This window comes from Amblyomma mixtum, chromosome 3 (assembly GCF_055824585.1).
Source record: "Amblyomma mixtum isolate Tamu chromosome 3, ASM5582458v1, whole genome shotgun sequence".
Lineage (NCBI taxonomy): Eukaryota > Metazoa > Arthropoda > Arachnida > Ixodida > Ixodidae > Amblyomma > Amblyomma mixtum.
Genome location: NC_143014.1, coordinates 80249240 through 80264389, shown reverse-complemented (window position 1 = coordinate 80264389; position 15150 = coordinate 80249240). Strand labels below are relative to the sequence as shown.

Sequence of the window (15150 nt, the reverse complement as noted above, 5' to 3'; positions counted from 1 at the left end):
TTCGATCCTGTTATTGTTTTGCCTATGCGATGGCTCAATATGGAAGCTCCGTCTGAATTGGCTGTCGATGGCCTGCTTATCACTTATCGCAGATCACTGCGCGTGCTCTCCCAGGTTTAGGACATAGAGTTAATAGTTCAGGAAGATTGCGCTGACAGATTTTCAAGACTATGAGGCTATATATGCTGAGAACGGCGTTAGCCGCTTAATTACTTTCCTTCCTCCATGGCCGCTCACTCCGAGACGGCAGAGACGGTGAGCGCGCGGGCTTCGTTCACACAGGACCAGCGCCTGCAAGAACGCAATCACATTTTTTTTTCCAGGCTTTCTTTAAATGTTGGAAAAAAAAAAAGGGACCACGTACAGAAGATATGTTGCTAAAAAACTATGTTCCGTAACCTCCTCTACAACTTAAAATTTTTGCATTATTAGTCTAATGTAACGATCAAGCGGAAATTTGAAATACTCTGAGGAGCGCCACACAACGGGAAACAATATATGTATTTGGTACCACTACTGTACCACCTTGGAGGAAGGAAAATTTCCTTCCTCCCTCGAGGGCGTGAGAAAAAGAGCGTGAGCGCCCCCCTCGAGACCGGCCGTCTCCCCGTGTGCTCATCTCCGACGCAGCACTTTTTTTAAATCCTTGGTTCAAGTTACGTGAAACACCCTGTATATTAAATGCCCGTGTTGACCGTAGCATTTTAGCCCGCTTGAATGCGTCGAAGCGGACAAAATTGCGTTTATACAGACCAATCGGTCGTTTTTTATTGGAGCGCGTACCGCGCGTACCTGATACAAGTCACTACCATGCAGAGCCTTTGATGTCGTCTTCGTTTCGTTTTCGTCTCCTAATAAACTCGCAAATGGTCGTTTCCTCTGAGGTTTCCTCGTCTCACCGACCAGTATGTATCGTCTGGAGCAATGCCTTCAAAATATGTGCTATGTGAAGTTTTAATGTACTCTTGGGGCGTGACAAAGCTTGAGTGTTCAATTCCCGGCCGAAGTTTTAAGAAGCAGGTTTAGAACAGAACCCCTTCTTTAGAACGAAAAAAAAAAAAGAGAAAAAGGCGGCAGCAGAAGTATATAGTAGAGTGGAGTAACGCTGAGCTGCACAAAAGCAAGAAACGGCTCAAAATAAAATTACCAGGGTTGTTGGTCTGGTTAAGTCGTAAATGGATAACCATTAGTTCAGCCAACAACATGTGTTACTGCTTTTCTGCAACTAGATGCAGTAAGGAAGTTAACGTGTCGTGAACAAAAGCGTTTCACGGAACGCTAAGAACGCGCTCATGCAAGTGCGCCATCTACGCAGACCTATTGGCGACATCCGGGGCTCGCTTGGACTCTTGTTGTTGATCGCCATTCCAGAAAAAAAAATACGCTCTTAAAAAGAATTGTAGCGTTACCTTCACTTTGTTGCCGACTATAAGGTATGTTTCGTTAATTATGACCTCTTCATGAACATTCACCAGTGTCGCGATATGTGTTGAGGCAGTTGAGGAATCGCAGAATTCGCGTAGCGGATGAATGTAGTGTGGGATATTTCGTTCGGGCGCATTGATACCTTGTTCATGCAAATATGGCGTATTGTGAGTGCGCGCGTTCGCGATGTTAGTTGGATGAGCGCTTAACGTAGTTAACCTGTTCACAATGATCTATATGTGTAATTGGAACTTCACATAACTCGAACTGATACTATGCATGGTTAGTGATTCATGTATGGCGAGTTTTCAGGTGATGTTAAGAGCTGTGAATAAAATTTCGATGTTTCACTACTGTTCTTACAAGTGGTAACAATTCATCCCGTTCAGTCAAATGCCAAATTTATTGTAGGCGCGCGTTTTGTCTCCTTGATCAGAGCCTCCTGCCTTGAGTCATGGTCGAATCGAACGGCGGCTTGCATTGTATTTGCATTCACTTCGTGCTTCGCAGTTAAAGTGCGATGTCTTTGTCGCTTCATGTTACTCGAAGGTGGGTGAGCACCACTAACTCATTCGTGATGGGCGTACTTCGGTTCAGTTTCATGGATCTGGTGTTCTGTTACTGTACGCGGACAACCCATTGTGGTTTGGCTGCCAGACAGATACTGAACACGTAGCTATTGGAGTAGGCGGTGCTGCGCATTCGACTGCTGCTTCCAGCTTTAATGCGTAAGGTTCACTGTGGTAGAGATTTGTAAAGTTTTTGTTTCTCGGGGCACCAATGCTGTAGCCATCTAGTACCTCTCGCATCGTGTGTCTAGCCTCCTTTTCTACAGAAAAGTCTCCTTTCTCGTATATCGCATGCGCATTGCTGCTGTGTTACACGGTACATTCCTTTCCTTTCCAAGTCTTTGTGTAGCTGCCGCATATTTATGTATTGAATTGGCGTTGCTGTGTTAGGTCGCTGAGAGGAGCTGGCTCAATGCATTTGGCAGGGTTTATGGTTATGAGTATGCTTGGGCAATAGGATTCACGACAAACCCACTCGCACATTGTTAACTGGAATCCACTTTTTTTTTTCTGTGCATGTGGTATTTATGGGTGAACTAAAAGAAATAGGTTTTATCAGATCAATGCAATATGTTTATGCTGCATATATGATGAAAGATTCTACCATTTTATTACACAGTAGGACAGGACATATCTTGCTACTCTCTTGAATGAACATGCTCAACAGAATGACTGCAACATTGGCGGTAATTTCAGACTAAACATTTTGCCAAAGAAGCAAAAAATTGCACAAACCTCCCATAATTTATTACAAAACGTATGGAAGAAAGATTGTGCAAAAGAAAAAGGTAACTGCATGCTGGCAGTGGAAGCAATTCAAGAGTTGGTTGCAGGAACTAGTGATCCAATAATGTAGTGTTTTCATTGTGTTGTATTGTCTTGATGTTTTTGTCTTAACATTTGAGGGAAAAAAATGTCCTGCTACAAATACTAGCTCAGTCAGCGGTTTTTGATTATTTCATGGTAGCAGCTCTTGTGTGCCAACAGTTGCAGAATTGCCAGGTGGCAGGTTTCAGGATGTAGCCTTCAGGCTCATGATCTACTTTCAGGGTGCATCTTCATGGCAGTGCTGTTTGCACTGTAAAAGTGTCCTTGCATTACTAGATAAAACTGTGGAATTGCCAAAAGGTATTGCAGCTGTGTCAGCGTAATGTGCTGTTCGGCCTTGGTCATGTGTGAGCTTTATGGGCATAACTCAGTACTGTATGCATACAGTTTTCATGTAGCATACTTGCAGTGCCGGGCTCCTTGTAATACCTTCAGGTACTGCAAGACTATACCTTTATGAGCATGCAAGCACACCTGCTTGCTGAAACATCTTGTTAGAGCTATATGTTTGAGCCTAACTGACTGCTACATCTTTCTCTCCTAGGTGTTGTGGCAGCGTTTTGACAGGAGCAGCGTCATGGAGGACATGCATTATTGAATATAATGTTCCTCGGGCAACGAAAATATTGCAAATATTAGCATATTGTGAGCTTTGTGAGGTAAGCTCCAATAGATAACATTTTTTTTTTGCGTTACTTTCACACACGTTTGATTTTGGAAAAAATCATTTCATATGAGCAAAACCAGCTGTATATCACATGAGTTATTTGCAGGTTCACAAGAAGTTTTAAGATTTCTGGAAATTCTGTCTGGCCAAATGGAGGTTACAGCAGCGCTAGGGTAACACGTCACCATTCATTCATTGTATTTACTTGGGAAAGCTGCTGCCATGCAAGCAGTCATCTATGGTCGGATACAGCTTAAGTCTCTTGTGAAGCTCCGCCCACAGTCAGGACCACTGAACAGAATTCTCTGTGACAAAAAGTAGACCATTGTTAGCACTTTTATTGTTACCTAAACAAGAAGCTAATCACGAGACAAAATTATAAGCTCAAGAATTCTGATGTTTCTGGCTTGTTTGATACTGCTAAACATAAACCTGATTTTGTTCACTGTTGGAATTGGTCTGTAGAGTAATACAGAGTGATGTTAATTGTGGCCAATGTTTGCAGCTGCTGCTTTTTTAAGTTGTACTCTACTATAGCTAAAGATAGGCTGCATTTTTTTTTTGAGATTTTATTTACTTCATTTATTTTTTATTTGTTTTTGCTATCCTTGCCAAGGCAAGTAAAATTCCAATTACATGTTACAAATGCCATACTTGCGAGTTCTTATCAGTGCAGTTGAACATTACTGATACATTGAACATATTATTAATAGGTTCTAAATTGCTGCCAGTGCATATGAAAGGGGCAAAGTTGTCCTGCTACAGTGATTAAAGGATTGTACGCATCAAACTGTTCTGAGTGTTTTTGCCCTGGAATGATGCGCACGACATTAGTAAACATGGATCACCATGTGGTCAATAAATCATTTGTAATTAAATTTTTTTTTCCTCTAATTCCAGTTTTGGTTTCAGTTGCCAGACGATAGTTGCGACATCACAGGCGCGGGATCACTTGAGACATACAAAAAATGCAATATAACCTCTGCTTTGTCATTTTAATTCATTCAAACTCTTACTCTAAACTGCTCCTGAAGCAGGTATGGGAGCAAGTGAACAAAGAGCTATTGCAGCCTTAGTTTTTGTACGCTTCGCATGATCTTGTGCTCACTTGTGATGTTGCAATAGTCTTTCAACTCTTGAAACGGAAACCAAAACTGCATGGAAGAATAAATTCTATTACAAGTTAGGTATCGAGCATAGGCAAATTTCACATGGCGATTCATGTTTTCTAATGTCTTGTGCATCGTTTTAAAGCAAAAACACACTACGAAAATTTTGGTGTCTCTACCCTCTTAACCTAATGTTGATGCTTGTTGAATTATACTAGTAATGCAGTTCGTCTGTTTCTAGTTTATCTTGTGTATGTCTGCATTAATTTAGCTGTTTTGAAATAGTGGTTTGATTACTTATAACTGTCAGACAGTTTATTTGTGCATCAGCCTGTTCTCTCTTATGCACCTTTATGGATTCGGTTTTCCTAGCCAGATTATTTAGTCTCGCAAGCAAGATCATCTCAGGGACTAGGTAACACCTTTGATAAGCATTTTATTTAGTTTTTTTCCAAGAAAAGCTGAAAATCACACTAGGGTTTGCTTAATGCAGTTTGTCTGTTTCTAGTTTTATCATGTGTATGTCTGCATTAATTTAGCTGTTTTGAAATAGTGGTTTGATTACTTATAACTGTCAGACAGTTTATTTGTGCATCAGCCCATTCTCTCGTATGCACCTTTATGGATTCAGTTTTCCTAGCCAGATTATTTAGTCTCGCAAGCAAGATCATCTCGGAGACTAGGTAACACCTTTGATAAGCATTTTATTTAGTTTTTTTTCCAAGAAAAGCTGAAAATCACACTAGGGTTTGCTTGTGCTTATTAGAAAAACTGATGGATACCTGGCAGTACTGTGTTTTGAACCCAGTGCCTCCAGTATTTTGGGTGTGAGCTTGACTTGCCTGGTGTTCTGCGTACTGAAGAAATTTACTGTTTTGGTGGATTGTGTAGTGAACAGTCATTCCAATAGCATTAGGTCACTATGCCTTAAAAAAAATGGCAACATCTGCTGCTTATGTGTATGTGTTTAAATATGTTCATGGGAGAATGGGTATCTCATAGTTAAGTGCGAGAAAGTTGGTACTTCTGTGGTGACCTTGAATAGAATGCTCATTTAGCAAAGCAACCATCTGGCAAGATTGCTCACAGCACTCTTTTTGCTGCTTAGTTTCTGGAACGCTAAGGAGCACAGCGAGTATTTGATGCTCTAGAATTAGATTTTGGCTGCAGAAGTTGTGTATATTTTAATACCTTATCGGAGTTTGGGCACCAATTTTTTTTTTTTGCGTGGGATGGTGCATAAAGAAGTATAGACACCTAACTTTAGTTGCATGTTTTTCACTCTGTAAGGGTGCATGAGATATTAGAATACATGAATTGCCAGGTGGTACTCGCTTATGAACACTAATTAATTTATAATTGAATTTCTTCTCTTATGCTGTTCTCATTTCCGGTTTCATCAACTGTGCAATGGCTGTAACATGTAAGATGGCTTTAGGTCATATGAGGCATGATAAAAAACTGCAATATAATTGCTGGTACACAGTTTTAATTCACTACAATGCTTAAGTCATCCTACTTCAAAAGCTGCGGAATGACAACAAAGTACATATCAGCGATTATATTGGAGTCATTTTCATGCCTTACCTAAAGCCATTTTACCTAAAGCCATGACCTAAAGCCACTTTACACGTTGCAGCCATCACTCGGTTGTTGAAACCGAAATAGCATCAAAAACGAATTCAGTTAAAAATTTTTTTGTGGTTGTAGGGAACTATCATGGGGTGATCCATGTGTACTGATATCTAACAATGGTTGGTAAATAATACATCATTAAATTTCTTCACTTGCATTATTTTGGTTTCAGCAGTGGACAGGTGGCTGTGATGTCAAAGGTCAGTTAGGTCATGTGAAAAAAAGCGTGATATATTTGCTGCTTCATTGTTTTAAATCAAGACAACTGTTCTTCCAGCATTCCCCAAGAGCTGTAATTGCAACCAAAGAAGAAGCAGCTTTCATATCACTGTTTTTGAAGGCCTCATGTGACCTGAGTTTTTGAGTCATAGTCACCATTTCTCTGTTGAAACAGACCGAAACAACATTAGAGAAGGTATTCAGTTATAAGTTATTTACTAGGTGAAGGCAAATTCTATGTGACAATTTATGTTTGCTAATGTCTTGCATAATATTACAAAGAAGAACACACAACCAAAATTTAGTGCCTGTACTTCTTTAAAACATTGGTAGGTTCAGATTTAAATACTATAAACATGACAACAAAATAGTGCTTGCTAAAAAGATAAGTTAAGTACATAAAGCTGCTTAACCCTCTAACGGGTACATTTTTTTTTTTTTTTTAAATGGTACCAAAATGGTCATTTATTACCCCTGGTGCCGTCTGTCGACAAGCCCTGTGACAAGCCCTGTACACAGGGTGATGGAAAACACGACAAGCAGGACTTGTCATGAGCTGGAAGTAACGGTTGGCCTCCTGGCTCATCTAAGTCCGCTAGGGGGTTAAAAAAGCACAATGCATGTAATTTTAACAGTTACGGACAGAATTTTATAAATGCAGGTTTACCGAAAAAAAAATAAAATAATTCTGGCTTCGTCAGGCAAACCAGTTCATTGAAAAACCCGGAGGCATGAGGAGCTTACATGCTTTCTCTGCTGGAACAAACACCATCTAACTGGGTTGTGAATGAAAGCAGAAATAAATTATTTTTCTGTGAGCTCAGATCCTGTAAACTTTTTTTATGACTGTACCTTTATGGGCATGCAGCAGTAGCCACCAAATCCTGTTGTATATCTTATGATGCACTGCATTGTGCACCGTACCATTTATGTTGTGATAAAATAATTTTTCTTTTTTCTTTCTCTTCTCATCATCATTGACAGGATGATCTGAGTTTAGCTTTCACATAACCATGGAGATTCAAGATGTGCGCAGCCTCACGGAGAGTGGCATCTTGGCTGATGCTTCTGCCCTCCTTACGGAGGCATCGCCTGGGGAGACGGCAGTGGCTGCACTGCCTGTGGTCAACTTGAGCATTCCCTTCCTGAGTGGCACTCAGGGCATCATGATTGGGACAACTGCTGATGGATCAGGAGCGTTTGTGGTGGATGCCGCCCACTTGTCCCTACTTGGCTCCAGTGGTGTCTTCGCAGATGGCGTCCTTCAGCTCTCTGTCCAGGTAAAGGTGGTGTTTAGTTCTTGAAGCAGTCATGCCGGCATGAGATCACACATAGCCTTTGTGGGTGTGTACCCACCCTTATGTGCTCTATGTTCTCAAATTGGGTTCCACGGAACCCTTGTGCTCCTTGGAGTGAGTGCTTTTGGGGTTCCCTGCATGCATGCTTTAACCTACTCCTTTCCTTTCATCCACTTTATTTTTGGACCATTCTTACTATAATTTCATATAGCTAGGGCTTGGACTCTTCAGTTTTTATTTTTTGAAAATTAGCTGACTTTTCTCGGCGTTTATTTGAGGATGCAGTTTTTGGTTTTTTTCGGCGAATAATATTTTGTATGAATGAGTTACCAGTTTTTTTCGGTGATATCCTGTGCAGTCAAAAGTCAGAATATATTTCGGTAATTTGGCAGCACCAGCACATTTACGAGTAATTAACACACTGCTCAGACATAAAGTTGTTGAAGGAAATGATGTCGCCATTTAAAAGAAAAAACAGTGGAAGTTTAATGATGGAATCCTCAGACACAAACGCAGACTGAAGTTTATTTTTCAAAAACTTGGTTGTCATGTTATCGTAGGGCTATTGCTCTGGTACCACCATTCTCTGGGTTGAGCGAAGAGTGGGGCTTTGTTTTTTGCGTGCTGACTGCAGTGATGGAACTGCTGCTGAACCATTGTGGTAGACAGAAAACTGCACTTTTTCATGGCGCTTATTCATGAAGCTTATGCACGCTGTGGAGAAACCTATTTCACCAAGCAACTACCCTTAGCGGATGATGACAGCGAACAGCACTAGGCTAGCAGACGACTTTTGACGAGGAGTGGAGGCTACGTGTCTGCAAAGGCATGTAATGTAGCTGAAAAGTACCTGAAAACACTCAACTGCTCTATTTAATCCAACGGTAACACCTTCCTTCCATGCCTCTGGCTTCCGTACAGTTAAGCAGCAGGTTTTTTCTTCTCTTTTTTTCTCCTGATTCAGCTGGACCACAGCGCAGATTGCCGAATAGAGAATTTATTCACATCCATGTGCAACTTCTTGGTCAGGGGGCGGCCTCTCGACACGGCACAGGTGTTTGTTCTCTCCTGTTGTCTCCCTGCTTCCACTGCATTTCCTCCAAGCCTTCTCTTCCCCTTGGGGTCCTCCTTGCCCAGCGGTTCTTTCATCGTTGCTGCTCCTGCAGACAGCAACCGGCACCCGTTAAGTTCTTGGAAAGCTGTGGCCGTTACACAGACTTCGCTCACTTGGCAAACAGGCTGGCCTCATTGGAGGTGACTACGAAAGGATCAGGTGGCCCGTGCAAGGGTGGCGCACTTTCCAGTAGCCAGCGTCTCTTTTATGCTGCTAGCCGGCCGTGCGGCGCCAGCTTGCCGACCCCGTTGCCATTTCGAAGAGTTTTGTGGCATGTAGTGACTGCCACATGTGCTCCTCATGCAAACACAAACACAAAAAGACTTTTCGCTTGCTGTTGGGGCTGATGCATCCCCCGCGCATGGCACTTAGCTTGTTATTTTCTCCTTTGACTGAGTGTAGTCCTGCTTAATAGCCACCAAGCTGTGGTCCACATCAGAAGACTATTGACTTTTTTGAAAACTGAATTTCTGAAATCAAGTTTGGCGTACTTGTATAGTTTTTTTCGGTTTCAACTGAAAAGTCCAGCCGCTAGTTATAGCTGAATGTTTCACTATATAGCCAGACATTATTAACTGAATTTGTGCATTTTTTCAGGTGCTGTGTGTCTTCATGCTGTATTTTGCATGCACATTAGGCATTAAGAGGTCAAGCCAAGTCATGCTGTGTTCCTCAGCACCTTTTGAAAGCCAGTGGGGTTTCCCTAAAATGATTGAGCACCCCTGGCTTAGCTAATGTATTATTTGTATTATTATTATTGAAGCCTGGCTTAATGGAATTTTTCATTAAGCCAGGCTTCAAAAAGTTGTAAGAAATGAAGCAGCCACATTCCTGTGCATTTTTTTGTGTGCCTGTGTGATACTGATGTTTCGCTAACTTGGAGTTTCTTTTTTTGGTAGCAGCTTGATACTGTCAGAGCAGACTTGATTTTGCATAATTGCATGTTGCATGGTTTCTAATGTTCATGCTGCATGTGTTTGTGGGAGAAAGGCAGGACACTAAATTTTATGACTGTTACCGTAGGCTGTAATGAATAAAAGAGTTGGGGTAGTTTTGGAAAATCAGATTTTTTAAGGCACACGTAAAAGAAATACTTCATAAAAACTATGTTTTTCCTAAATTTTATGTGCCTTTGTTCGCAAGGGTATGCTGTTTTAGCATTTCTGTGATTTCACAGTTTTTGTTTTTGCAGTGGAAGGATGATTGGTGGGAAGCAAATCATGGTTTCTGTGCAGGGCAATGATGACACGGAGCAGGTGGTGGTGCTGCAGCCACAGGACATGGCCACCTTGGAAGGCAGCAGCGCAGCACCTCTTATGGAGTTGAGCCCAAACATACCCGCTGTTGTGCCACCACTAGCAGCACTGCCAGATGCAGAGGCTGCCAGGAAGTCACCACGCATAAACAATAAACCTGATGAGATAGGACCCCCTGTCGGCAAGGTGTGTGCTCTTTAGTCTTTGGGGCTCCACAACAGAGAGAAGGCAGGAAAATAGGATTCTTGGCAGACAGAACAAAATGGATACGGATTGAGGGGGAACCTCACACTGCTAGCCACCATTTTGACAAGAGGACTTGTGGACGAAGGCAAGTCCTCTTGTTCCATGGCTAGCGGACTGAGGCTCCCACTTGATCCATGTCCATTTTGTTTTTGTTTTCTATAGTATTAGGTGGTGTGTCATAGATGACAGAGGCAGTTTCTACCATTCCACTGTTGGGGTAGTTGCAGTGGGTGGGGCAGATGTGTTCACAGTGGTGTCAGGTCTAGTGCCACATGTTGGAAGACAACGCTGCAAGGTCTTGTACTTTGGATGAGAGGTGCCACAAACAACATTTATTTTTATTTTATTTAAAACATACTGCAGTCATTGAAGACCAAGCAGGAGGGCAATACAGGTCATAAGTAAATGCAATTCAGCGCCACCATTAGCAAGCAGTCACAAAAAAAAGCAACACAAGCAATCATAAGCAATCAAAGGGTATAAAACGCGCAGCATGCAGTGCAAACACAGAAAAAGAAGGAAAAAGAAATGAATCAGCAAAAGCGAAGAGTAACATCAACCCAGAGCTTTTCGTACACGTTCTTCGAAAACTTTTACATCATGCGCGGAAAAAACTTCTATTGGGAGTGCATTCCATTGGGAGACAGTCCGTGGAAAAAATGTGTGCCACTTGGCCACCAACCAACAAAAAAGTCCTTGGTGTATTCAGTGAAATACTTTTGCTTTTTCTGTATTCTGCAAAGCTGTACTCTGCATATTTTTGTTCATTACAGTTATTGGCTTTATTAGTATTGCTGATGTTATCATTAGCACTCTTCTGTCACAGTTCCTGAACTCCCGCTGCTGAATTAATGCTCTCCCTTCAGAGTGTCATCATTTTGAGGATACTTTTTTGTTTCTGTAAGCGTTCTCTTCTTCAAGGGAATGATGTTGACGTTGCGCATTATTTGTGGCATTCATTCCCTTTATCAAACGGTGTTACTGACTTAAACACTTGAACCAGTCGCGCCGAAACATTTGTACTTGATGGTCATCCATCTTGTAATGGGGACACATATGCTGTTATAGGCTCACTGTCTGATGGTTGGACTGCAGGTGCTGTTAGTTCTTTGCTGATGCAGTTATGCAAAATCTTCAGAGTCTTACTGAACTATAAGCAGTGGTACCTGTAAGCATTTCATGCGTAATAACGTTTGCACACTCTTGACACATCCATTTTGCAGGGTCCATTCAAGTGCAGCATTTGCAGTGCGGAGTTTCCTAAGTGGAGCCAGGTGCAGCGGCATGAGCGAGCGCATGCTGAGGACAAACCGTTCAAGTGTTCGCGGTGTGAGGCATCTTTCAACCAGGAGTTGAACTTGCGGCTGCACATGGCCACACACCCGGGCCCAGGCCAGCCGGCCTGCCCAGAGTGTGGCAAGTCATTTGCCCGCCTGGCAAGCCTCAAAGCCCACCTGATGCTACACCAGAAGGAAGAAAACCTGATATGCGCCGAATGCGGGGATGAGTTCAGTACACAGGCAAGTTGATGTAGCAGTGGTGGTATTTGTTGGTTTTTGTACTTCCACTTTGCAATACAATTAAGCCTCGATGTAACAAACTTCAGTCTAACGAAATCCTTGATGTAATGAAGTACAGTAGACTCCCTTTAAAGGGAAGGTGGGGATCGGAGGTGAACTTTTTATTTTTTGGCATAGAGCGATGAAATTTGGCAGGCTTATTGGGAAGTGCACTGAATGAATAAATCAATATTTCACTAAAATACCTTCCGTAGTTTTGACATTATAAATTTTTATAGGCTGCATTGATATGCCAAACTTGCAGAAAGCCTGGCGTGACAACAAAACACAGTAGGAGCCTGCAGCCACTGTTAAGTTTTACGCAAAGGAATGGTTGATGCAGTGACTTTCTCAAATATTTTTATCACCCTGATTTTTTCTACACAGAATCTTATATGCAGTCTTGCTTAATACATTCATTATTGTCATGTGAAGACAGTGACAGTAAAAAAAAAATGAAAAAGTAATTCAGAAATGTGGCAAAAGCACTGCACAAGGAATTTTTCAACACACTGGAACAAACTGCATGGTAATCTGTGAGGCTATCGTTTTGCTACGCTTTCTGCAAGCAGGGCAGTCGGGTCAAAAAACACTTTTTGTTGCACAAGCAGTTCATGCCCATCAAAATGCCCTAGTGCAGTAATGTTTAGTGTTCTTGGCTATAGGGGCCTTCATATATCCCTGTCCTTTTGGTTATTCAGCCCTGCATGCCCCCCCCCCCCCCCCCCCCCCCCCTTTTTTTTTCTGGTGGTCCCTTTCTGCTGAGAGTGCGTAAGCATGAGCTTTCGCTCCGTCGCCAACACTGTGTGAAATGAAACGCGTACACTGGGTGCTACTGAGGTGACAAAGCATAGTTGCAAGTGTCCCTGACTAGTGTAACACCAGCCAGACAAATGTTCATTGTCATTCTGATATGTTTGTGGTGCGTACTTTGCGGTCATGAAAACTGAACTTTGCTCGCATTGGAACTGCAGCCTTGGCTAGTGTACGCTTTGCCGTGGTCTTCGCATTCGCTATCGGGTGTCAGCTCTGGGTGTACTTCGGCCTCTGATGGCACATTGGCGTGACATTCACTGGATGAACCCGTGTGCCCTTGATGCTGCGCGATCTAATCATTCAGCTCTGTGCTGCAGCAACATCACAGCACTGCAATGATTCATGGGATCTCCGTCGCTTTCACTCCTGCTCTCATTTCTTTGTCTTTGCGAAGGATCACACAGCGTGCTGATCCTTTTCATCGCTTACGGGCCGTCTCGCTTCGTCCCGTTAATTTGCTGACGATTGTTTACTGAAGCAAAAACTGCCCTTCATTAAATTGTAAATAATTGAACTGCTAGCTGCCATGGTGGGCTATTTGCTCACAATCCAGTGGGCAGGTTGTGATGACATACAAGGTCATTTGACCTTGATTAGCCAGACAGACAGTGGTCAGACAGACAGCTGCGAAATCGATGATTGAGGGTCTTAGTGCTAGCACACTAAAAATATAGATTGCAGACCAGTACTCAGGGGTGGAAGTGCTGCGCCAATTGCGCCATACTGCGCCTCTTTGATCTCCTGCGCCAAGCTGTGCCTAAACGGTAATTTACGCCCATTGCAAGTATACAGGGCAAGTATATTTAGCCGAGTGTTATTGTCGGCTGGGCAACACTGGGTGCTCGCTACGAAACGGATGCAACCGCATTGGCATCGACAGTTGGGTTCGCTCTGAGGAAGGAAGAAGTCTGGAGATAAACGGCGCTACGGCGCTAAAACGGCGTCCTCGCGATAGGCGCGGCAGACCGAACCGACAACGGTTTGGTTGTTTAGGATTCCGGACTCTTTGTCCTGGAAAGCGACCGCCAGCGCGAGTGGGATGTAAACAGCGCGCGAATATAATTTTATTTCCCGGAGCTAATTTAACAAACGAATTACGAACTTCTTACACGTGGAGCTGCCAGGGAATGGACACCGGGCTTACTACCCGTCGTGCGAGGTTCCGTCGTGCTCTTACCTCGCACGCAGTTGACGTTGCTTTGGCTTGGCCTGCCCAGTTATGGGGTTGCATCTTCACAGCGGCGCGGCCGGCGTCCTCTCGCTACTCGCCTTTCACAGCTGTACACAGTAACGCGTTCGCGCCGATTTTGCACAGCCTGCCTTGCGTGCACCCGCGTGCACGCTGGTGCATTTTTTTTTCATATACGCTTGGGTAATAAATTCTTGGTGCGCGTTTACGCGAGGGCACAAATTATGTGAGTACCTTCTTGTTGGTTTGGCTGCAGCAATTTTCCGAATTTTAAAATCCATCGGTTGGTGGGTATTGATTCTTTTTTTTCCTGTCCTGACATAGTATATTCGAGATTCTGCTGCACTCTTTTGATGGTTTTGACGAACTGTCGCCATTATGTTGTTTTCTTTTTTTTCTGAACTGAAATTGATAACAGCTAATAATGGCAACTACTGTTTGTAGCAGGTGCCACATGTCTATTTTTTTATGAACTCTAGCAAATGTCTTTAGAACAATTACAGTCCTTTTAAAGAATTATGGCCTGTAGGATTGATGATCAATATTTATGCAGTTTTTGGACGAGTTGCAAACAAAATTGCTCTCAGTCGCATTTAAATGTCGCCAGTCTGCTCCGAAAGTGCTCCTAAATAGCCTACAAATTGCTCCAAACCTGCTCCAAAGTAAGACTTTTGCTGGTCCAAAGCTGCTCCAAAATAAGACTTTTGCTGCTCCCGTGCCTGCTCCAAAAATCTGTAGCCTGCTTCCACCCCTGAGTACTGCATTTTGCCCGAGAAAGCATCACCCAGGCAACCTGGCTCAGTTGTTTACTTTTACTTTTTTTATTTTGCAGCTCTTTTCCCTGCTGTGGCTAGACAGTTAAGCAGAGTGCGGAAAGGGAGACATATTGTAGTGGCCTGCCGGCCATGCACTCTGCCTTTTGTGCTGTGGTTTTTGGTGAGCCAATGGCAGCCCCTTACTGCTGACGTCATGCATGCCTTATGATGTTCAAAGCAGAATTCGCACGAAAAACCAGTGTCAGCAGTCGCCACAGTACATGGGAATAGGAGTTTTAAATATTATTTCTTCTGAGGACTTCATTGGCATTATCCTAAATAATGCATGCATTTGATAGCCACTTTCTGAATCACGTTTCATAGGCCATTTAACTATTTCCTTAGCACGCCTACTCAACATCATTCAATTTGAGCGATAGTGCAAAATGCCCCATTCCGAGAAAT

At 42.9% G+C, this 15150-nt stretch overlaps 1 protein-coding gene across 7 annotated transcripts in view; it reads left to right on the top strand.

The window, feature by feature from the left end:
• The first annotated feature begins 593 nt into the window (after window positions 1-593).
• LOC149350752 (uncharacterized) overlaps window positions 594-15150 on the top strand; it is a 70019-nt gene continuing 55462 nt past the window's right edge. For 2 of the 7 annotated variants that reach the window (XM_089579886.1, XM_089579880.1), the window contains exons 1-5: window positions 1199-1433; window positions 3367-3481; window positions 7437-7732; window positions 10100-10306; window positions 11590-11886. In XM_089579886.1, coding sequence (XP_089436012.1) covers window positions 7466-7732; window positions 10100-10306; window positions 11590-11886 — 771 coding nt within the window. In that variant the 5' untranslated portion in view covers window positions 1199-1433; window positions 3367-3481; window positions 7437-7465. Of the gene's footprint in view, window positions 906-1198; window positions 1434-1462; window positions 1708-1770; window positions 2783-3366; window positions 3482-7436; window positions 7733-10099; window positions 10307-11589; window positions 11887-15150 lie in introns of those variants that run through there. The other 5 variants (XM_089579887.1, XM_089579885.1, XM_089579884.1 and 2 more) reach the window with 4 other exon arrangements.